General features: G+C 40.5%; 1 protein-coding gene across 6 annotated transcripts in view; it reads left to right on the plus strand.

Moving 5' to 3' along the window:
• Positions 1-23,800, plus strand: part of TIAM1 (TIAM Rac1 associated GEF 1) — a 248,244-nt gene that overhangs the window by 147,500 nt on the left and 76,944 nt on the right. For all 6 annotated transcript variants that reach the window (XM_037905275.2, XM_043538299.1, XM_043538292.1 and 3 more), the window contains 2 exons: positions 4,065-5,044; positions 19,467-19,914. In XM_037905275.2, the coding sequence (XP_037761203.1) occupies positions 4,076-5,044; positions 19,467-19,914 (1,417 nt within the window). In that variant the 5' untranslated portion in view covers positions 4,065-4,075. The remainder of the gene's footprint in view (positions 1-4,064; positions 5,045-19,466; positions 19,915-23,800) is intronic.

Here is a 23,800-nt window from a genome sequence, read left to right on the forward strand (position 1 = left end):
TACTCTTACTTAAGATCAGACCCTGCTCTGACTGAATTCAATGGGATTAGGAACAGGCCTATTTAAATCATTGTTACTCACTTGAGCAGTGACTCAGGGCTAATCGCACAAGCAGTGGTTTTCAGGATTTGGAGACTCTAATTGTTAAGTAAAACCCAAGTGTACATCAGCTAAGCAGACAATGGTCAACTCCTTACTTGGGAGCATGATGTTTCTTGTCAGTATCTAGCACATACTTTTTTCATCATGTGAAACAGGTTGGAAAACATTCCTGTGAATGTCTCTGTTCATATTCCCAAGGATGTTAGTGCTGAGAAAACCATTATCGCAGGTGCTTAGCTTTTATCTGTGTAGAAAATGCATTACTCTTTGCATGAAAGAATTTTCTAGCCATCTGTTTTTCTCACAGAATATAGGCTTATCCTCGGTTTCTTTTCTTGGCAAAAATTGTTTGTTTTAACTTTTGCATGATTGTGTCCATTAATGTTACATTGGGACTGTGGCACATAATGATCGTTTGCTGAACTGACAGAGTGCTGTGCATCAGGTTGCTCTGTTCATTGAGTAAGTGATGCGTTTGCTGGTCTCTGAGGGCCTGAGTCTCCGTACATTGAGTGCTGTTAAGAACTTTCTTGCCTTTCTGCAGATTTGTGTCTTTAGTGAGAGAGCGCCTCTTTTCAATCATGTTTTAAACGTAAAAATCCTTAATTCTTCTCAAAATGACACCAAAATGGTGGTTATCTTTCTTGATAATGGGGAAGATGACAGTGTAAAGATCTGTTTCCGCAGCCAGTGAAAATCCTTTGAAATGAAATTGTTGTTAGCAAGCGTTTTAAAGTCAGTGCAGCAAAAACCTTTCCCCTAGAGATTTCCTTCTACAAGGCTTAGAAGTGAGATCTGTTTTAGACCCAACCTGCAAAAACAAAGGGCACCTTTGTGCTACCTGAGTCACATTTAAAGGTTTTGGAAACAAAAGATAATGTAACTAACATTCATGTTCTGTCCTGACTAGAACAATCTAGAATAACACTTACTCTTATGACTCAATTTAAATAATAAACCCTGTTCTTCAGCGGTTGAGAACTCTATCATTTTAACATATATTGGGCTAAAATTTGCTGAATGCATTTGTTTTTCTAAACCTTGGGTAAATCTCCAGCCTCATAGGGTCTGTCTATACCACAATTAAAAACCTGCAACTGGCCTGTGCCAGCTGGCTCAGGCAAAGGGGCTGGTTAATTGTGGTGTAGACGATCGGGTTGGAGCCTGGGCTCTAGGACCCTGTGAGGTGGGATGGTCCCAGAGCTCGGGCTGCATTGAGGTCAATGGGAGCTTTGCCATTTACTTAAGTGAGTCTGGGATCTCACTCTGTGTGGTTTAATTCACTTGGTCAATTTATTTCGATACAAAGATGTCAGAATGTTTTAGGTAGTGCCCATACCCCTTTCTACCACACAGATTTTTAGCAAGTCATAACTAAAAAGTGACCTAACTGGAGCTAGTTAGTTGTATAGGGAAACTCAAAAGCATACTAGCTCCTATTCTGACCATTTTCCAAAGTATTTGCAAAAAAAATACATCCCCACCACAAGTGTTTGATAGTACCTGGAGCAGAATTGCAGTGTGAACATTTATCAGAATTGATTCAGTCCTTTCTGTGTAGTCGATGTGAGGTTAAATAGGTTCTGCGCAGTAGCTGATATTGTGTATTCAGCTGGTTAATGCACATACACAATGATATTCATTCTATGAGCATCTGATTCAATAAAGTATGGCACATGATTATAATGGAGAAACCCACTGCCCTTAGCAATAACCCTCCCGCTATTATCCTGCTTTCTAGACATCATTTACTGTTTTTCTCAAGTCTAATATAGCTGCCTCAAAACCAGAAAGTCTTTGTCCTGTGATCCCTCTTAAAGAATTGTTTTTTGTCTATATGTAAATAGTTGCGCACCATTTTCTTTGCGATTGTTTTTATTTTCATATTAAATTTTGTACGATTTTGTATTTTAATACATACGTAATTTTGCTCCTGGCCAAAGCAGCTACTTTTCTTTTTTAATTTAAAACAGAGATTATTTATTTTATAATTTTGTATCTATGCTGTAAATAATGCTATTATCCAGTTACAATAACACTATAATTGTTCCTTCCTGGTCTTGAGTCTGGTATCACTTATGTCAGTGTAATGCTAGTATAACTTCATTGACTTCACTGAGTTACACCAGCCTACAGGAGAAATGAAGCCGGCTGCGTGGGGCAAATTCTTCCTTGGACTTATCAGCTGAAGTACACCAAGAATGAATTTAGCCATTATGTTTGCAAAAGCCCTTGCACAAAGGCATTTGGTAGAACCTCATACAAGATGCATCTGTTCTGTTCTCGTGGGTCTCAAGGAGCCTGGTTCCAACCCAGGTAAAGTAGTTTTTAGCATTTTTAGAGAGGACGCTGAGTGGATGCAACTCCTAACTCAGTTTTTGATGTCCAGCAAATGTTTTTACAAGTCTCATTACCAGTGTCAAAAGAAGATTTAAAAAAAAAATGATTTTTTTTTTAATACTTTGGCACAGTGATCATGTAACCCACACACAGTGGAATCTGAGTTACTGTTGTTATTTCTTATTCTACATAGACTGAAAAACTGTGGTACAGTATCTCTCATACTAAAAAAAACCCAAAGAAAACTAAGTACAATGGTATATTTAATTATTGTTGAGGCTTTAAAACGTATAGAAGCAAAATAATGGTCTAAAGCTTGCCTAGATGTAATGAAGCACAGACCTAGGACTGACTTTTTTAGAGGCTTTTATTAAAAAACCCTGTTTTTTAAAGCATTGTGCAGGTATTTAGCTGCAAAATTTCCCCTTAGTCAGCAGGAGTCATGTAGCTACAACTCCACGTATGACTTTGAAAAGTCACCTGTAGTGTTACTATAAAGTAACCTTGTCAAGGTTGCTAGGCCTAGAAATTGACCTTCCTTTCCAGGTGTGACACCCTGACATCACACCAGAACATGTCCCCTGTGAGTGGGGATGGCTTGGAAGCACCAGTTTGCAGGATTCTGGAAACATTAGTGATCATTTTTCTCTTTCCTATGCAAGGATTGGCTTAAAATTTTTTTCAATCATTGGTACAAAGCATTAGAATGAGTTATGGTCCTCAATGAGGATCTCCTTAGAACAGTGCTTGTAGAATGTATTGCTCTGCAGAGTTGCATTTTGATGCCTTGGCTGCCAGTAGTGGTGTTGATAATTACAAATGTGGCTCCATTAGATTTTTTTTTTTTCAATACTAAATGATGTTGCTCAAAAAGTAGAAATACAGAATCTCTCCCCTTTAACCATCCTCTGGTAGGAACCTAAATATACATAATTCTCTGTTCTTTTAGTGTAGAGCATAGGTTCTGACCCAGGGGGTCATGAACAGGTATCAGGAGGATGCAACCACCCTGCAATTCCATATTGCTAAATGAGAGGGAGTCCTGCTTCAGCGGGAGGGGATTCTGGTATGGAAATGGAACTTTAATTTTTGCAGGTTACATTATTGGCCAGTGTTGCATTGAGGATTAACTGATTTTAATAGATTTAACTGATGTGTGTAAAACTGAGATTACCATTTTACTTTCATTATAAATTGGCTCACACTCAAAGCCACATTCAAGGCCAGATTCTCCTCTGATCTACACTGATGTAACCTCTGGATTTAGTGAGTTACTCTTGATTTAAACCAGGGTAACTGAGGCCCTGGGTTCATACCTTGGAAAACTTCACTGGATTGTATTTGAGTTAACAAGTGATGTTGCAAACTGATTACATTTTATTATTCATCACTGTTAATATAATTCTTGTTAGTTACAACACGTTTCAGCAGATGTACATGGATCATAGATACACGATGACATGTATCTTTTAGCACTACTTCTGGATGAGAGGGTCTAGATTCCTTTTAAGAAACAATCTCTTTCCTTTGTACAATCCATGGGAGCTACTAACAACCATATTATATATATTGGTATATATATTAGTTGAAAGTTTAATATTTCCTGTTCTTTAATCTTGCAGACCTTAAAACCATGGGAAACGCGGAAAGCCAAAATGTAGAGCACGCATTGTATGGAGACAAGCACGCCGGCCTGGGACGGAAGCACACATCACGCTCGCTTCGCCTTTCAAATAAAACTTCTCGACGGACCAGGCATGCTTCTTCAGGGAAAGTTATCCACAGGAACTCAGAAGTGAGCACCCGATCTAGCAGTACTCCTAGCATCCCCCAGTCATTGGCAGAAAATGGCCTGGAGCCTTTTAACCAAGAAGCCAATTTAGAGGACTTTGGAAGCCCCATTTGGGTGGACAGAGTGGACATGGGATTAAGGCCTGTTTCTTACCACACCGATTCTTCTGTTACTCCTAGCGTGGACAGCAGCACAGTTCTCACGGCAGCCTCAGTGCAGAGCATGCCAGACACGGAAGAAAGCAGACTTTACGGGGATGAGACTACATTTTTGGCTGAAGAAGATGGCAGACAGCATCGATATGCAACAAATGGGACAACTTTCATGGAAACTGCAAGCTTCAAGAAAAAGCGTTCAAAATCTGCAGACATCTGGCGGGAGGACAGCTTGGAATTTTCACTCTCTGACCTCAGCCAAGAACATTTAACAAGCAATGAAGAAATCTTAGGTTCGGCTGAGGAGAAGGATGGTGAGGGGATTCGAGGCACAGAAGCAAGCAACAATCCCCAGCAGCTGGTTGCCTGCCAACGTGCCAATTCTATGAGTGACTTGTATTCTCCAAAAAACTCAGGTGCTACAATAAACGGAGGCCCACGAAACAGCTTTGGGGCTTACTGTCGGAACTTGGTGTCCGATATTCCAGATATTGGGAACCATAAGATGGCGTCAACTACAGCAGAGGATACTCCTTCCTATAGTAATTATAATACACTCCCCTGTAGGAAATCTCACTGCCTTTCAGAAGGTGCCACGAACCTACAAATCAGCCACAGCAACAGCATGCAAGGCCGAAGGGCAAAAACTGCTCAGGTAATGCAGTTTTACTCTATTCCATTTAAACTTTTGAAACTCTTTGTTTCTGTTTAGCAAATTCATGTACTTAAAAAATGTTCTTTATTTAGATCACAATCACAGATGTTTTAAGTAGACTGTGGTATACTGGCAGCTTGATGTATGTTCTGTTTCCCTCCATATTCCTCTTTTTAAATAAGGGGGGAGTGGAACAAGTGCCTTCAGGACTGGATGTACTTTCATGAATGCTCTGTTCAAAACTCTTAGCTCCATTTCAATCGTAGTGGGGTTTTTTTCCACTCCTTTGAGTCATTTCTCTCTGGGAAGGATAAATCTGCAGTTTGCAGACAGATAGGAAGATTATTCTATTTATTTGGCAGTGCTTTTAGAGTATCTGGTCAAAGCTTCGTCTCTTACCATTGCCCTCATGGAACTCAAGTGCATCATCCCCATGTCACACTTTAGCTATAATGGCCAGGAGCAAAAGAGGATACTGAGGTCCATCCCACCCTTCCATGTTTCAATGCTGCTTCCAAGCCTCTCGCCAACCCGATGGGAAGTACTGAGAATTCACCTTTGCCCCTCCCCCACTCCCATCCATCAAAATTGCCCCTTGGATTGACGCTCCCTCTCTACTTCCATTGATCTAAATGTCTGAATTTCAAAGTCCTGCAAAACATCACTCAGAAAACAGTGCTCTTCAATGGGAAGAGATTGGGAGTCCTGCAGGCACTTGATCTGCTTCGAGTCATCTATCAGGGATTGAAAAAGGAGGGGGAATAGTCACTGAACCAACCAAGGAAGAGGGTAGTGGAGGAAGTGCAGCTTCCCCAAGCCAGGGAGAGCACAGGATACAGAGCTGTGCACTGTCGTTCTCCCCCCTACACACACACACACACACACACACACACCCATTCCTCTAATCCGTGGATCAGAGTTTTGGTTTGGCTCTTTATTGTGTGTGTTGTGTTGTTCTCTTTGAATGTTTCACTGTATTAGCTGTGACACATCTGCTTGGTTACATTGCACTGGCCTGGGCTGCATACAGCAGCACGTTGCATGTGGTAAATAGCACAGTATCCCTTACAAAAATAGAAGTAATGCAGCATCCATGCCACGCATGTGCCGTATGCAGCCACTGCAGGTGAAATATATTTGAATGCAGAGTGCATTTGGCACGCTGGCCCTTCTTTGAGGGGTGGCACAACTCCAAAATAGAAGGCTGATGATAATGTCTTCCCCGCTATTTATTTGCTGTCTGTGGGCGTTGGATCGGAAGCAGAGCCAGTAGACAGAAACAGAACAGTCCAAGAAGAGCCTGACCAAATGGGTCAAGCTTTGCACTAGATTGCATGCTTCGGTGACTACCCTGATTTGACTATATGTTTTAATTTTAGTACGTATGTAGCAGGGAGCACTCATCACATCTTGTGACCTACGGGGGGGAGGAAAAAAAGCACTTTGAATGGGTGTGGGAGACTGACAGATTTGCATCCTGATGCTGAACTGAGCTTTTGGCTGCACACCCCTTCAAGAGAGATTAGATCTGACAGCATGAGCGAGGCTGGTCACAGTATACTGCAGTGTAGGTGTTGGGATCTGCTAACATGATGGGTCAATGAGGGGGACACTAGAACGTGAAATGAAACCCAGCTGAGTGACTGAAGGAAGGGCATTGGTTGGCACTAACTTGCAGAAGGCAACTGGAGGTGGGTTGTTGGTTTAGTTGGCTGTGTTTGATCTATGAAGATGTTCTGCTTCTAAATATAAAAATGACGTTCTAAAACAGATGCTGCAGCTTCTCACAGCAGAAGCTTTGTACTTCAAAATAAGCTCTAGATTTTTGGAGGCATTTTTTTGTAGTATCAGCACGGAAACTCCTCACATCCTCAACAAGGCTATTAAAGATAGCACAGGATAAAAAAGCAACAACAGGCAACAGAAAACAGGTTGCCATTTAGGAGTAATAAACAAAGCATTTTCTGTTAATCCAAAGAAAATTGTTAGGTTCAACTTCTGCCTTACAGTTCTTTTCAGAGTGTATTTGAAAAGGAGAGCCACACAGTTGGTAAATGCTGAAGTATTTTTTTCTCCCCAACGTTCATCATGCCATTAGAATATCCCTTTGAGGCACCTAATGAAAGTAATGAATTTGAGTCTCATTTCATCGGACATAGCCTGTGACATCACATCAGTAGCTTGTATCACTAGATAGATCTCTTCCAATTTCAGACTATTGATCGAAAGAGACTCAGCAACAATTATTTCATTAAATAAACTACAATAAACAAAATTAAAAATCTGAAAGGGTTGACATTCCCTCCAGGACCCTAACTCCAACAGCATACAGTAAAGCTAAGGTTTATTTTTAGCAGTAATCTTTGTTAGTCCAGACTTGCCTGTGGTGAGACCCGGAAAAAGATTTTAATATGTTGCTTTATTTATAAAATACAGCAAAAAGGAAACTGTAATGGTATATAGAATGAAAGAGCTACTTCCTTGGTGAGTCTGATGAGATAGCTTTTGGGGGATGGAGGGAAAGGAGAATTGTGGAAACACTAGGAATCGATGAACCAGGGGACCTTTTATGGCCCCCATTACTATTGTATCTGAGTGCCTCACAATCTGTAATGTATTTATCCTCACAATGACATTGGGAGGTAGGGTAGTGCTATCATTCCTATCGTACAGGTGGGGAACTGAAGCCCAGCAAGACTGAGAGATTTGTCCAAAGTCACACAGGAAACGTGTGGAGGAATAGGGACTTGAACCCAGGTTTCCTAAGTCCTAAGTGTGTGCCTTAACCACTGCACCCTCCTTTCTGTCAGGCTTTTTACATTATAATTGCATAAATCTTGGCACATTTTTCAGAGAATCATTTTTCAGAGACTTGCAGGTTTTCCATTCTCACCTGCCTTTATGATAACCGTGCCCAAACCCATAAGGTCCTGAAAGACTTTGGCAGGAAGCTCTTGAATACCCCAAACTCTGGAAGAGGTCACTAGGAGTTGGAGATGCTGAGCACATGAGGGCTGAATTCTGCCATTGTTATGCATGCACATCTCCTACTGTACATTGGCAAGGTTTGCTCTTAATTTTTAATGTGGTCCAAGTTTTCAAAAGTGGCTGGTGATTTTTGTGAAACTCTGTTTTGGGGTGTTCATCCTGAGACATCTTAAGGGAGCCTGCTTTTCTGAAAGTGTTGAGCACCGTTGTCTGAAAATCATATTGCGTTAAGGCATCTCAAAACAACCGAGGCACCTAAGATCCCTTTTTAAAAAGCAAAGCCATATATTTTTCAGGATAACATTTAAGTCACAAGTTCTTTTGCTAGGCCTGGCAATAGTTATGTTTTTGTGAAATGTGAATAGAATCTCTTTATCAAATTAAATAAACAAATTAAATGAAATGTTTTCAGTTTCTAGCAAAAGAAACAAAAGGTTAAACCTTAAAATTGAAACGTGGGAGTCACTTTTCTTTAATTGGGAGCTAGAACCTTTCAGCACTGGAGAGACCATTAGTTTCAATACGTACAAGCAATTAATATTCAGAAAGTGGCTTTGGGGCACCCACACAGCAGTTCTGTTTTTCCTTAACATTACAGATTCAGTTCTGCTAAATCAAGACTTCCAGCAGAGCTCTGCTGGGATCCTACTGGGCTTTTGGAACTGATGTGATGTAGGTGGAAAAAGCTTACTTGGTTGGTATTGTCACCCATTTCTGCTGACAGGAAGGCAAATTGCTGTTGTACACAGCTTATATCCCATTTGCCCTCCTCCCCACCCCCCACCCCCCGAGTTTCAGCTGAAGTTTTTGAGAACCCCCAAAGTGATAATTTGTTTACTGAAATCCAAATTTAATGGAGCAATTATGTTGTATCCAGCCTGTATCTAAACATCTGCTGAGATTATAACTTCTTTTTTGGACCTGTTCTAGGCAGATGGTCTCTCCCTCCTTCCTTTTGTGGATTTTCAGCCAGAATCTTAATCTTGTGATCAATAGTTCATTCACTATTGATAGCCCTTATAAATATTCCTGAAGTATAATTAGGGAGGGGAAGCAATTACCTTGAGATATGGTTTTTGTACCATCTCCAAGGTGTCCCTTCTACCTGATCACCATATAAAATTTGTAGTGATACTTTAGATTGAAAATATTAATTTTGTGGGGGATGGTGGTCGACAGCCAGTGACCAGTGAAGTCTCTGGTAAACCTGGGGCTTCTTGCACTGATGTTGGGTATTTGGTTTCAGATGAAACCCCCAGTGCTCTCAGTTTCCAGGCTGACACTATGTCTACACTACACAGCTTTTAGCGACATGGCTGTGTTGCTACAGCCGTGCTGCTAAAAATCGTGCAGTATAGCCACTGTTTGTCAGCTCTTCTGCTGACAAAAAACTTCTATCCCCAACAAGTGGTGTGTTGTCAGCAGGAGAGCGCTGGCACTTGTCATGTCAAAAACTTTTGTCTTTCGCGGGGTGGGAGGGTAACACCTCTGAAAGTCAAAAGTTTTGTTGTTCAATTGCCAGTGTAGACATAGCCTGAGAGATAGTCAAGCCCCAATAAGAACTTAAGCTGTCTTTTTTTCCAGAAATTGATCACCATTTGTCTGAAAACTGTACGTGGAGTATGGACTGTTTCCATTTTTAAAAATTATAACTAATCAGTAAGCCAAGAGGTATTGGCCACATGTAGTAGCAGGATGCGTCTTTGTCCTCTTGTGGCTGCTCCACAAAGAAGTTTGTATATCTGCTGCTGCTTCCAGTTCATGGCGTAGTCCTTAAGTTCAAGCAGTAGAGACTCATGCTTTTAGCACTGAATGTCCTGGTTTCAAACACTCTGCTGGCCCAGGCTGGGCCATTTATGTAGGCACTGAGCTATTCCTTGACTCTGGGGAATAATAAGTCTCCTTTCAACATCTGCAGTGCATTGTTTGTTATAAAATTAAATAGGAAGAGACTGAACAAATATACTTCTTTAATCCTTTGGACACTGAAAATTTCAGTGCTGAACCCAAATCTTGTTGGGTCTTGGCACATTAAAAACCTTTTAGTTACATTTGAAAATACCTTTGTTTACATTTTTAAGTCTCTGCAGGGATTCTGCTAATGGACCCTAAGCCATTTCCCTGTGGGAAAGTTATAGAGAATGCAATAGGGATGAAACCAATCGTGTTCGATAGGAATTAAATTGGGCTGTATAGAAATCACTATAAAAACATTTTATTAGAGAATGATATCTGTCCTACAGTTTTGTTTGTTTGCTTTTTGTACCATCCCATAGAATTCTGTGCCGGGTTTCTAATTTTTCATTACATTCTATAGCATGGTTAAAAAGAAAAACTGTAGAAAGCTTACAATTTTCTATTAAATTGTGTAAGACATCTCCACAAAGGATATGTATATTTCAGTCTAGTTTCATAGTCTAGTTTAATACTAGAAAGAAGATTCCAAACATATTCTTAGTCCAGCTGGAGTCAAATGAGAGAACAGAAAACAGTTATAATTTAATGACACACAGTAAGGGAGAAGTATGTGAGAAGTATAAGTTAGTGGCCTTCTCTCATCTCTCTGTCCTAATATGCACCTTGCAATTTCAAATGCTGGCTAAGCAAAATTCTGTGGTTAATTATCATTGTGCACTGAGTTGCTTCTTCGTTCATCCTAATGCTATTGCACAAAGGTCTCAAATGTATCTCTAACCATTCTCAAAATGGATGGGACTATATAATATGTTGGGTACGACCATTTTAGATGTTTTAAAGCAAACAACAGCCAGAGGCCTTTCCCAGCACACTCTCATATGCCTGTGTGCTAGGGGAAGGGCCTTGGGGAAAGTTTTTTGGATCCTTGGGCAAACCTTGTAATATTCTTTTGAAAATTCTAGTGGATTCTTTTTCTCCCTTTGTTCAAAGTTAGTAGAAAGAAAATTAACAGCCGTACGATCTGATTTGCTTCCATTGTCATTTTTTTAACACTAGGACTGCGCATATTTATACATTTGAAGTACTTTTGCCATCCCAGTAATTGTAATCTCTATAGGCTATATTGTATGCTTCCCATGTAAAAACCACAGACAGTTGCCACAGCTGACCATCTGAGGGACTGCGCTTACTTAGCTGGATGTAATTTGCAATAGTGAGACTCTCCACTTGAGTCTTTCTTCACTGAAACTTTTCTTTTCAGAATGCTTCAGTGTATTATCCTATGACCTAGTTTTCATCCAGCTTTGCAGACATTTTCCTGCCTTGTTCAGTTATGTAATTGTTCAGGTGAACTCCCAAATGACTTGCTTTGATTCTGATTTTGTTTTTCTAGTTTACTTTTATTTTTTCTCTCCTCCACCCCCTCAGTGACATTTTCAAGGAATTGACTTTTAATTAGAGTAAATAAATCTAACCCTGCTTTTTACTTCGGAGTTCGATGAAGCTTGTCACTGTTTATTTAACTCCAGTGTGGTCAGAATACCCTTTAGCTTTGTACTTAGCATTATTTCCCAGTCAGAATTTTCTTCATCTGGGTAGACCATTGTGTTGTAAGAAAGGTGAGTTTTGAGGGGCTAGTTCAGTATGTCATCCACAAGCAAAAGGGTTAAGAGCCACAGCCCTCAAGAGCTCTTAAGATCTGGGTGTGGAAACTTTCTGTGCCGCTATTGACAGCAAAGAGGGGACTGTCTGTATGAGTCTTTGAGGGTATAGAAAGACATTGTAATGTAGTCCTATGTACAGAGCATTGCAAGAGTCATACTTTGCTGGGTTACAGCCTTATTCTGCCGCCCTTACTCATGTCCTGCTGAAATCAGTGCTGAAGCCGTGAAAAAGCCACTTGTACATAAGATCCCACGGTAATGCTCCACACTGTTGGGGGGTCTATAGTCCTGTTATTGTGTGTTGCAGAATCTATGTTCTCATTTTTAAACAACAAAAATTGTAGGCCATATAGCTGCAAAGGAAAACTTCAGCATATGAACGGAGTCTAACCTGATGGAGCAGTGTCCTCCCAAGTCTGCAAACAGCCTCAAACAATAGTGTGTAGCAAATGTGAGCTGCTCCAACTGTCTCACTGGGGCTTGAGTGCTGAAGTGGAGTGGAAGCAATTTGAATGTCAGCATTATTAACTACTTCACTGCTGATCATCTTACCAGAGATATTCAGCCAGTGTGCTTATTTAACATGGGTGGCGGCAATAGGCACTGGGTGGCGGCAATAGGCACCTGGTTGCTGACGATTTTTGCTGAGGAAGGAAAAGGAATTCAAGTCCCCCTGCCCACAATTTATAGACTAGGCCAATCCATCCCACAAGGGGAGCCAGGAAAGAGAATATGCATCCGCTTGCCATTCTCAACTGCTTTGTGGGTGCACAAAACAGCAAACCACTTCCTACGCTTTCCTGGGGCAGAAATCCCCACTGTCTCTTACCCAGCTGTCCAAACACCCAGCTTCCCCACTGATAGCCTTTCCCTGCTGTTAAGCATTGTCAGTACAAAATTCTGCAGCAAACTGAAAGTGGAGAATGGGGGCAGGGGGCAGTGAAACATAAATTGAATTGACTGAAAAAATAAACATCCCAAGGAATATTGTACTGACTGTTACACTTTCCACATTTAGTTCAGTAAAAATCTCCATTTTTTAATTCACCAGAATTGGCCTCAGAATTTTCATTTACCTCACCTGCGTATAACAGAAACCAGGGTGGCTTGCTGCAGAATTTAGGTCAAGCCGAGTCCTTGGGCTTGGCCTTGATTATATCTTGTCACCCCTTCCAGTCAATGTGATACAAGGCAATTGGGAGAGAGGGGAACATGTATAGCTGTAACGTCAGGCCATAATCTAATGATGATGAGCTCTACCACACCTTTACACTGAATCCGTATCCTACCGTCTTTCCGCTCTGCCAGGTTATGACTGAGACTGGACAGAAACCACCTGACTGTGACTCAACCTTGTCAAGATACAAGTGGTGTTTGTTGGTATGGAAAGAATCTAGAGGAGTAGGCTAATATCTAGTTATCTAAAGATTCTTTCAAGGAAAGAAAGAAAGTGCCATCCTGCTGAACCATTTCAGACAGCATCAATAGGATCAGATTTGTAATGCCATCTTTCAAATTTTGCAATTTCTAATTTTGTAATTTCTGAAGCACTACTGCGTAAGCACATGGCATTTGATGCACAAGAATGAAAAACCGGAGCTTCTCTTAGATGTCAGCATATGTAAACTACTGGAATCTCCAAAGGCAACAGACTCAATCATTTTGTATCAGTGTGTAAAGCAAACTTAGCTTGTCATTATACCTCATTCCATACTACTTCATAGGGCACTTCCACAGAACATATACAAATAAACCTTTATTTTGCCTTGCACTGCCAAGTTTGATCTGTAGATGCCAATTTAATTCTTTTAAGCCTAGTAGATGTCACAGATCTACATATGTCTTCTGAACATTCTTCAGTATCAACTCCCAATTGTTGGTTGAGGTGGTCTATCCAGTATTGTGATCCCATATTGCACTAATATCAATGTTCCTCTCACTCTTAAGCAATTTATATGACATAAGCTTGATGCAGCTTGCTTTCCATTAGCTTTCAAGATTGTATTCCTCCCAGTGAGGGTGACTCACAGGGATACCTTCAAGTTTCTCTATTGCTGCTTTAAAACATTTTCTTCAAGTCTGAAAGGGATGAAATCCATAATTTACCTGCAGTTTCTGAAAGGTTTTGAGTCATTTCCTGGCAAACACATCTTCTAAAATGTTGATTGCTCGCCTGCCTCAAGTTCCTGGACAATGGATTTTTTATTAATGTGGAGGACAGGATTATGCTACAATGGGGCTTGAGCAAAGCAACATGGGTGGCATATGATGATACACCTTAACGCTGGACAGAAGACTATCATTAGGTCATAAGGGCATCCTCTCAGTTTCATTGTGCACACATTCCATTTTGATATCTTTCTCTGGTGCTTGCCAAATTAATGCCTCTAACAAGTTATGTACAATTTTAGGGAACTGTGGAATTTTAATTGCTAATGGTTGTATTGCTAAACGCAAAGAGGATTAGAGACTGTGGACACTTCTAGTGGAAGCCTCTTCAAAGAATGAAACCCTCCAAGCACCAATGATTGGCTTGTGCCATTGAACTTGGTTCACGTGTAAAGGGTGATTCACATCCAAGTGAAGAAGGAATTGTTTAGGGATGTAACCCTCTGAAACATGAGGGTTTATATGTCTTCTGAACAAATCAAGGATTTTCAAGAAATGTGACCATGCTGTATGATCAAATCTATCTTTGGCATCTAATGAGTTTGCAGACACTACAATATCTAGTTTACTTGCTTGCTTGACATTGTATAATAGCCCTATCATACTCCCTGCTCCTAGCTTACTTCATGTGAAACCTTTGTATTTGTATGTATCAAATAATATATAATACTGTATTATATAACTAGATTGCTAATGTTTTCACTAAGTCTTGGTTTATCAGTGATATTGGTCTGTGTCTTTAACAAAGCAGTGATACTCTCACTTCATTATGCAGGGCTCTTATGAAGGTTATTCTTCTTGTCTCTAGTAGGGAGTCTTCTTGCTGGTCTTCAGTCAGCATTGGTAACGACCTCTAAAGGTATTTGATCTAACTGTAGATTTTAAAAATCTGTAGTGAATCTATCTGGCTATGCACATCTTCTCCCTGCCCCTTAATAGACAACTCTATAGTCTGCTTAGCCTCTTCTAATTAAGTCTGGCATTTAAAACCAATGCATCCTCAGATGCGAACGTAAGGAAGTACTTCCGTCATCCTCTGCATCTGCAGATGCATAGAAGTTCTGGTAAAAGCCTTGGAATGTTAGGTTAATAGCTATTGACTTGCTAAGCAGAGTACTATTTTTATTCTAGATGGCTGCACTGCTCCTGCTGGACTTTGTTGATTTCAGTTTATAGGCTAATAACTCTCCTGCCTTCTCCTCACACTCCAAATAGCAAAAATTTAGTCACAAGGGCAAACTCATCTATGTCTGTATTTGTTCGGTTCATATTCTATTCTGGTTCTGAGACTTAAGACATGAACATTCGTTCTGCTGAGCTCCTTGATTTCTCTGCCTTCAAGGAGATAGCTTGCTCTCTTTCTCTGAGACAAAGCAGATGTTCTTCCCCGGGCCTGTAGGTAGGCAAATAAAAGTGGAGAGGCGGTGGGATGGCAATACAGATTTTGGCCCGAGTTTTCCAATGAACTTCCTGCATGTGGTTCCCCTGGGACTCTGCCTGGGTGCACGTCTGCATCTACTTAGAGGGAACTAGTTGCAGGACTGGGAGCTTAAATTGGGGATTTCCCTGGCAAAGAGTAAACTATCAGGTGCCATTCCTGCATTTTAGAAGATTTTAGACAAGGATTTTAGTCAGAACCAAAACAAACTCCAAGAGAAACAAAAAGAAGCCCTATAGTGGTATTTGTGTGGAGCTCTAGAATAAATTTGCCAGTGGCAAATTATACTCTGTTAAAACAGCAAAAAACCATAGGCTCCAAAAGCACATGCATGGTTGTCATCAGACACCTCCTACCTTCGGTAACGTGGTCAACACTTTGCTGGATCAGGTCCTAAGTGTAGTGGTGGTTTGTTTGTTTGTTTTTTCAGTTACAAAGAATGTAGTCATGAGCTAGAGACATGAATTCCAGAGAGAACATAAAATCCCTATACAGTGTATGTAGTAACCTGTCAATTCCAAATCAGTTCACTGGTAATTCTTTTTACCAAGGAATGAAATGTGCTTCTTTGGCTTAAGTGCTAACCTGTGATATTAGAATGCCTTCCTGTCCCTTCCTGTAACAGATCCAGAACTCTGATAGTCTCCCTTTAAGAGGACATTAGTGTCACCATAATCCTGGGTGTTAGGGTGGTGTTTGAGCAATTGTGAAATAAATGTGAGTATTCTTTAATAGAAGCATACAGTACTGTCCTTATATCTGTGTCATGCACAGCAGTCACCGGGTTCTTGGCCAAAATTTGAAAAATGGGTGCCTAAAGTTATATTAGCTCTATTAGATGAGCTGATCAGTTGGAGCCATGGGTGCTAACCACCTTTCAAGCCTAACTTAAAAAATCACTTTAGTTTTTAAGCATATTCTAATATTAGGAAAATGTAGTTAATTGTTTGATTCAAGTACTGGTTTAATAGACATTTAGATTTCTACTAATATTTTTATTCATGCTATGTAGTATGTATAAAATTAATTCTAAGTGTATTGCTTCTCTAATTTTTATTTAAGACATACAAAATAGTGTGTGTTTGTTTTTAAATGAAGTGTCACTAAAACAGTTAGTTAGTTTGGTGCCTAACTTTAATCACCCAAGTTTGACAATTTTTCTATTATTCCTTAATCAAAACCCATCTGTCCTCCACTTGAACAACACATTCAATCTCTGACTCTCCCCCTTCCCCCCCCGAAAATGCATAATAACCCTCTGTGACTTTCTGACTTTCTGCTGAACTCTTTAATTGAGACTCTATTAGTGTGGGGATTATAACATTTCAAGGTGTCATTAGAAAATTTCATGTGACACACTCAAACTGATTATAACCCTCTGATGGGAACCAGCAGACAGTACAGTATAAGGCCTGAAGGCAAAAAATCTGTCTGATGAATGCTCTTAACCTTACTGACCTATAGACCAATTGTCTTATACTGCAGACCATTTAAGATACTCGTCTCGCTAAATGTGACATTGTAATGTCTAAAGGCGAACAGTACTGGATGAATATCAACTGGCAACAAGTTTTGATCTATTCTCCCTTTTAGGTATTCGGATTCTAACCCCCCTGCAGGGCCAGAATCTCAAGGCTAGTCTACACTAAGTACGTGACACTAAATACACGACGCTGTGTGCCGGAGGGAGAGAGCTCTCCTGTCAACATTATAAATCCACCTCCATGAGAGGTGGTAGCTATGTCGGCGGGAGAAGCACTCCCAGCAACATAGTGCTGTCCACACCGGCCTTAGGTCGATGTAAATTACGTCGCTCATGGGGGTGGTTTATTTATACCCCTGAGCAATGTATGTTATACCAAAGTAAGTGGTAGTGTAGACCTCAGTTTTTTAGAGGATCTTGGGGTGTTGGTGAGGAGATATTGAGGACAGGCTAGAATCCTAAAATCACTGAGTTGAAAGGAAGCTTTTTGAACCATCTAGTCTATTCCATGGATCACCACAAGGTTATAATGATTGTTGTACAATAGTCTTGAGTGTAGATAATATATTTATGCTGAGCTTCTCATCTTGTCAGTGTTTTACAAACATCAGATAACTGGTACAACATTCCTGAGAGACATGTGGTATTATACCCATTTACAAATGTGGAAACCAAGGCTCAGCCTTAATGTGACTTGCTCAACGACACACAATGAATCTGTGTCAGAGCTAGGATTAGAACTCTAGAGTTCCTGGGTTTCAGTTCTGTGCTGAGACCACTACGATTATGCCTCTTTTTGAGAGAACTCTCATGGTCTGGTAAACAGCATATCAAGCACAATTTTTATAAACGTTGCCAAGAGGGCAAATCCTATTTCCATTAATCCCCTGCTTTGATGGGTCTGTTTTAGTGACACATCATTTAAAAACAAACACACACTATTTTATATGTTTTAAATAAAAATTAGAGAAGCAATACATTTAGAATTAACTTTATACATACTACATAGCATGAATAAAAATATTACTAGAAATCTAAATGTCTATTAAATCAGTACTTGACTCAAACAATTAACTACATTTTCCTAATATTAGAATATGCTTAAAAACTCAAGTGATTTTTTTTAACTTGTGCTACACAACGGTCAATGTCAAGTTAGAAATTAGTTACTTATAGGAGTCACATACTTCTCAAAAAAAAAAAAAATCTAACCACGCGCAAAAGGTATTCATTGTTCCTTTTATAAATCTCCTGATTTGTATCCATTAAGATATCCTTAGCCTGATTCAGCACAGAGGTGTTCTAGTTTTATACTAGTTTAAAGTCCACTGAGAGAGTTGGAATTGCATGGATGTGAAACTGGTGGAAATGCTGTGACTATCTCCCACACATGCGGTGTCTGACACAGAGAATTTTAGAACTTAGATTAATAATTTGTATTTTCCCTGCACCTTTCTGCATTTTGAGATGAGATGAGAAAATCAGTCTGTGACAGTCGATTGTTAATGGGTGGTTTCTCAGCAGCACTAACTCTGATGTTTCTCTAAGCATCCCCTTATTCTCTGTGTTGCAAGGAACTGGGGAGATTGATGGTTTCCAAAACAGGTGTACGGAACAGCACTAAATAAGATCCTGACCCTGAAAGCTGCTCTGTGCAGGAGGATCTCTGCACCCACATGGAGTCCGATTTAAGTCAGTGGAGCGCTGTGTGGATGAAAGGGTACAACAGTCTAGAGCAGCTTGCAGGATTGGGGTCTAAGAAGTTACTTTATTAATGAATGTATTGAAATCAAAACTGACTGGAAGAACTGGATTTACTGAATGGGCGAGGAAGTAGTTATTCTTCTAAACAGTGCACGTAGACAGACTCACAAGTCTCTGCTGATGTGCAGCAGTTATAAAGAACGAGTCCTTCCATTATGAGTTAACTTCTCATCAGCCAATCAGCATTCAGAATTCCTCAACATTCTGACACCCTCTAGGCCCTCATACTGTTCTCATGCTATGCCAGGAGCATGCAGGGAGCAGTTGCTGCTCTGGGCCCTTAGGTTGCTAAGACCATCTTCTTGGGTAGCTCTCAGATCAGTAGGAAATCCTTATCGGCTCATTAGATGGAAAAGTTAGTTTTCTTTCCAGTTAAATGTTCCTCCTAAGGTCTCCTCCTCTTTTAAGGAATGAGATATCAAGCTGCCCAACATACTTTCTGGGAGTAGTAAGAGTGGGAATGCCACAATTTTTAATACATATCCACCTACGGGAAATGTACATCTTCAGTTATATAAATGTCAAGTGGCAATCATAGGATGCCTAAGACATAGTCTCAGTTATAGGTGTGAATATACAATATTAGTGTTTTCCTCTCTGAACCTTATGGGTGATGACTACTTCCCCAGACATTGTCATTGTTTTTGCTGTCACATGCTTTCTTTCCTGAAAACCTCTTACCACCATTAACTTAGTCTAGGGTAAACAATTTAAGTTATTTCCCCTTTCCCCCGCAACTTACTCTGGTGGTGGGGCACATTCTAACACTGTTTGGTCTTTCCTAAATTGTTGCTGGAAGCCCTGCTAGAATACCTATTCTTCCAGCCACTTGTCTTCATAAGGCAAATTTAAGGAAGCTCCAATATCAAGCAAAGTAGGAATGTGAAGAAATTTGATACAATCAGGGAAACTTCAGGCTCTTTTAGCCTGTTCAGAGTGCCAGGGTAGGATGGTATATCAGCTACCTTCATACGATGTTGTTTCCTTTCTTTTAATCAGGATGTGAATGCAGGTGAAGGGAGTGAATTTGCTGACAGTGGGATCGAGGGCGCAACCACCGATACAGACCTCCTCTCCAGACGTTCAAATGCTACAAACTCTAGCTATTCTCCAACGACTAGTCGAGCTTTCATTGGCAGTGACAGCGGCAGCAGCTCCACGGGAGATGGGCTCCGTCAGGGAGTGTATGAGAACTTCCGAAGGGAGCTGGAAATGAGCACCACCAACAGCGAGAACTTGGAAGAGGCTTCTTCAACCCTGAGTGATGAGCAAAGCAGTGGTACCTTGAGTTCTCCAGGGCAGTCTGACATCCTCCTTACAGCTGGCCAGGGCACTGTACGGAAAGCTGGGGCTCTTGCAGTGAAAAATTTTCTGGTGCACAAAAAGAATAAGAAAGTGGAGTCAGCTACACGCAGGAAATGGAAACACTATTGGGTTTCCTTAAAAGGTATATCAGATTTTCATTATTCATTTAAATAGGCATCAAAGGGTCATAGAGGATGTAAATTAGCACAGAATTTGGCCTATAGCATCAAAATCTAGAGGCTTTGATCTGATTTAATTTTTAAATGTTTTTATCAACATGCAAAGTTCAGCTCTGATCCCTCAGTGAGCACCACTTGGGCACGCCTCTGTGCCCAGATACAGCTAACTGCAAAATTGGGGCCTTAAAGTGTAATTCTTTGTGTTTTCTATCCAAAACAAGTACCTGAATGCTGACTTTTTTTTTTAACTACTTATTTATTTATTTATGTGGAATTAACAGGGTCACAAATCCTTGCCATGTAACTATCGGAATCAAAACAATAATCATTACAACAGTGAGCTTTTGTTTAAAGAGACATTATACAGGAATATAAACATCAGATCTCTATTTAACGGGGTGCTCCCATATTACAAAGTGAGCATCATTACTACACATAAGAAATGTCTTTCTTTAAATGTCTTTATTGTCTTAATGTCTTTATTAAATTGAGTGAAATCTTTGATTACACATTTAATAGATGAGGCCCATCTACCAAATGGTAATATGAGTGCTTCTTTTATGCTTGTTTAAAAAAGAAATTATGAAACAAAAATCTATGCCAGTAGCACTCTTACCAAAAGCCGCTGGAAAAAATTGTAAAATTAGTAGGGAAGTATCAGAGAATGTTTCTGATTTTCTTTGGGGATTTTTTTAATGGCCACTCCCTCACTCACAATTGTGGTATGTGCTTTTGTCAAAATTAAGTTGCTGTGCTGCTTCTAAGGCAGAGTCTATACTATGCTTAAAATCGTGCTAGCAACCCTTGGATCTAGCATGGCTTCCCCGACCAGCGTGCACATTTCTCTGAAAAGCATGTTTGTAAAAGTGTTATAAACTAAATCCCTGTCTGCTGTGATCATGGAGTTGGTGCTAGAACTGTGCTAGTACCCACCGTGTGACAGCTGTCAGTCAGTGGTAAGCTCTTTGGGGGCAAGGACTGTGTCTTCGTATATGTTTGTATAGTGCCTAGCACAATGGGGTGCTGATCCTGATTGAGGGTTCTGCATGCTGTGAGAATATAAATAACTGTAGTACAATTTTAGCTCATAGTATGAACAGGAACAGCAGGTGTGGCCTAGTGGATGGGGCACTGGACTGGGATTCAGAAGACCTTGGTTCTATTTGTGGTTCACACACCTGCTTTGTGACCTTTGGAAAGACCTCTGTGAGTCTTTTTCTCCTGCTACCATTTCTCTGTCCTGACCAGACTGTAAGCTCTTCGGGGCAGGGGCTCTGTCTCACTGTGTGTTTGTACAGCACCTAGTACTATGGGGTGGTGATCTCAGGTGGGGCCTCTAGGTACTACTATAATACAAATAAATAATAACAATAATAAAGAAACGGGCATACTAGGTTAAAATTGGATCTGTAAAGTAGCCTTCTGGGAATCTCTGCGCAGTCATCTTAAACAGCCAAGTGGAGAAACCAAGCTCATATTTGGACTCAGTCATCCATTTCCCAGCTTTGTAAGAGCCTGTGTACACTACGAGTAGAATTGTCAGGGGACTGGTAACAACACAGCTCTATTTCATAATGTAGATAGGACTAACAAAGGTTTTTGCATGGCCAAGTCTTGTGTACAAAATGGAACCATGTTTTAACCAGGTCAAGGGGAAAACCATGTTGTAACTAGGTTCCCTGACATAGTTTTGCTTTTTTTATGTTGACTGGCCCTTAGAGACTAGCCATTGGAAAGGTACCTGCTGAGCTCCAGAGATGAAGAATAGGTTCTGACTCCACAACTCTTGCCAGGTGGCATGTACCAGTGTTTGTAGCAGCAGTTTAAAAACAAATTGTGAGTGCCAGCCCTTCATTGCAATTGTAACGTAGGTTAGGGAAATAAAAGAAGAGAAATTCCACGGCTGAGGGAGCGGAGAGAACCCCTAATCTCCTTCTAGCTGAGGCAGTGTGACAGGAAAGGCTGGCTGTGAAGAATTTTGTTAAACAAAGAGCCATCTGGGAGGGAGAAAAAGGGGAAGGATGAGCATAAAGGCAATGTTACTTTAAAGTGCTTTGACTCAAGTCAAATGTTTGTGTCTTAGATTGGTGTGGCTTAATAATGTAGCATTTAAACTAAGCTTTGTAGTTAACAGCTGCTAGTGTTTGGCTGCAAATAGTTTTCTGCAGTGTTGGGTTAAGGGGGTAACCATGCATCAGTTTTCATTCTGACCACTATTTTCAACAGAAAAGACTAGAGATTTCATTATTAAATTAAAATGTTTACATAATATTGAATAGTAGCAGAAATTGCAGAAATCCTGGAGTTACAGACTAACTATATTTTGCCTGAAAATTGTAAAGACTTTTTGCATGAAGCCTGTAAGTTATAGTCTGTCTTCACCTAAAATGCACAGGGTTTTTTTCCTCCATGTTGATAACACATTGATCAATAGCTAAAACATTGCAGGGGAACAAGGTGTTTTTGTTTTTGTTCATTAATTTTTTTTCAGCGGTGTAACTCAGTCCAATCTATTTTTTCACTTATTCATTAAAAAAACCTTGATCCCTGCCTTCAAGGAGACATAGTAACTAGTAGTTGCAAGCCAGTTTAAACAGGGCAATGGTTTCCCTGATGGCCTGTCTACTCTATAAGGCTAACTGTGCCAGCTCACAGTAGTCTGGCAGTCTGAGGGGAGTCCACCTTCTGACTTTGGGGTTTTTAATTTTTGTCACACTGATAGGGCAACATGGTTACAGAGCCACCTTAGAGAATTGTGTTCACAGCTTCCATCTCTACCTGTATTTTTCCATCCATGGTACAGACAAAAAAACCCAACAACAACAATAAAAACCCAAACGATGTTAGAATATGGACATCCCACAGCATGCCCTGGGTGCACTATTGGGGCAGTGCACTATCGGGGCTGAGCAGGCAGGGTAGAGAGGCACCCTCGCTGGCAGTCTCAGCAGTGAGGCCAAGAGCTGAATGGGCTATGGTGAATGAAGTATCCTCTCACACCCTTTGGCTTGTGACGTATTGCTTCTGTGAATAATCCATGTCTCCAAGGCTGTTGTCCAGCACCTTCACATTTGAGGGTGGAAGAAGAAAGAGTATGTTGATGGAATGATCTCTCATAGCAGTGGTCTAAGCATATCCCTTAGTGTCACTGTAGTTTATGGGTAGCTATATTCACTAAATTCATTCTACGGTATTGCTGGCTTTTGATGATGCGAGGAGTCAGGTCCGACTGATGTAGCGCAAGGCCTATCCAGATGCAAATTCCTGCTTCCACCATCTCTTTCCTCCAAAAAGGCTCATACACACCAACCTTGCTCAGGAGCAGGTTTGCATTGGCTCTTCTTCTGAATCCTGCCATTCTTTTTTCTCAAGCCGGTTGCTTGGTGGGCGGAGAGAGGAGCATGTCCCAGCTTAGCTTTCCTGGGACAATGCTTGTCAGTTCACAGGCCACTGCTGTGCCTGACAGAAGCTCTTCCTTGTCCTGAATGAAGGCAGAAATGAGGGCAGGTTCTGGAAAGAGAAATAGGACATAAAATTAAATGGTGAATACAGTGTTTTTAAAGAAACAAAAAAAGGCATGTGAGAGTTTGTACCAAAGGTGCTAACACTATTGCAATAAAGTATGGTTGGAAGCAAATACAGGTAGAAAGGCACTTCTAAGCATTTCACCCATGTTTCCAAACGCAGAGCAGTACATTGTCAGTAGATGGGAAAGAGATTTACCTTTAAGACTGACATCAGTGTTACTGGGAACTGGATGGTACGTACTGAAAAACTTCCTTCTGATGTCTCCTACCAGACCAATAGATTTTAAGTAGTCTGTATGGAAGATCCATAAAAAGGCATTGC

This window comes from Chelonia mydas, chromosome 1 (assembly GCF_015237465.2).
Source record: "Chelonia mydas isolate rCheMyd1 chromosome 1, rCheMyd1.pri.v2, whole genome shotgun sequence".
NCBI lineage: Eukaryota > Metazoa > Chordata > Testudines > Cheloniidae > Chelonia > Chelonia mydas.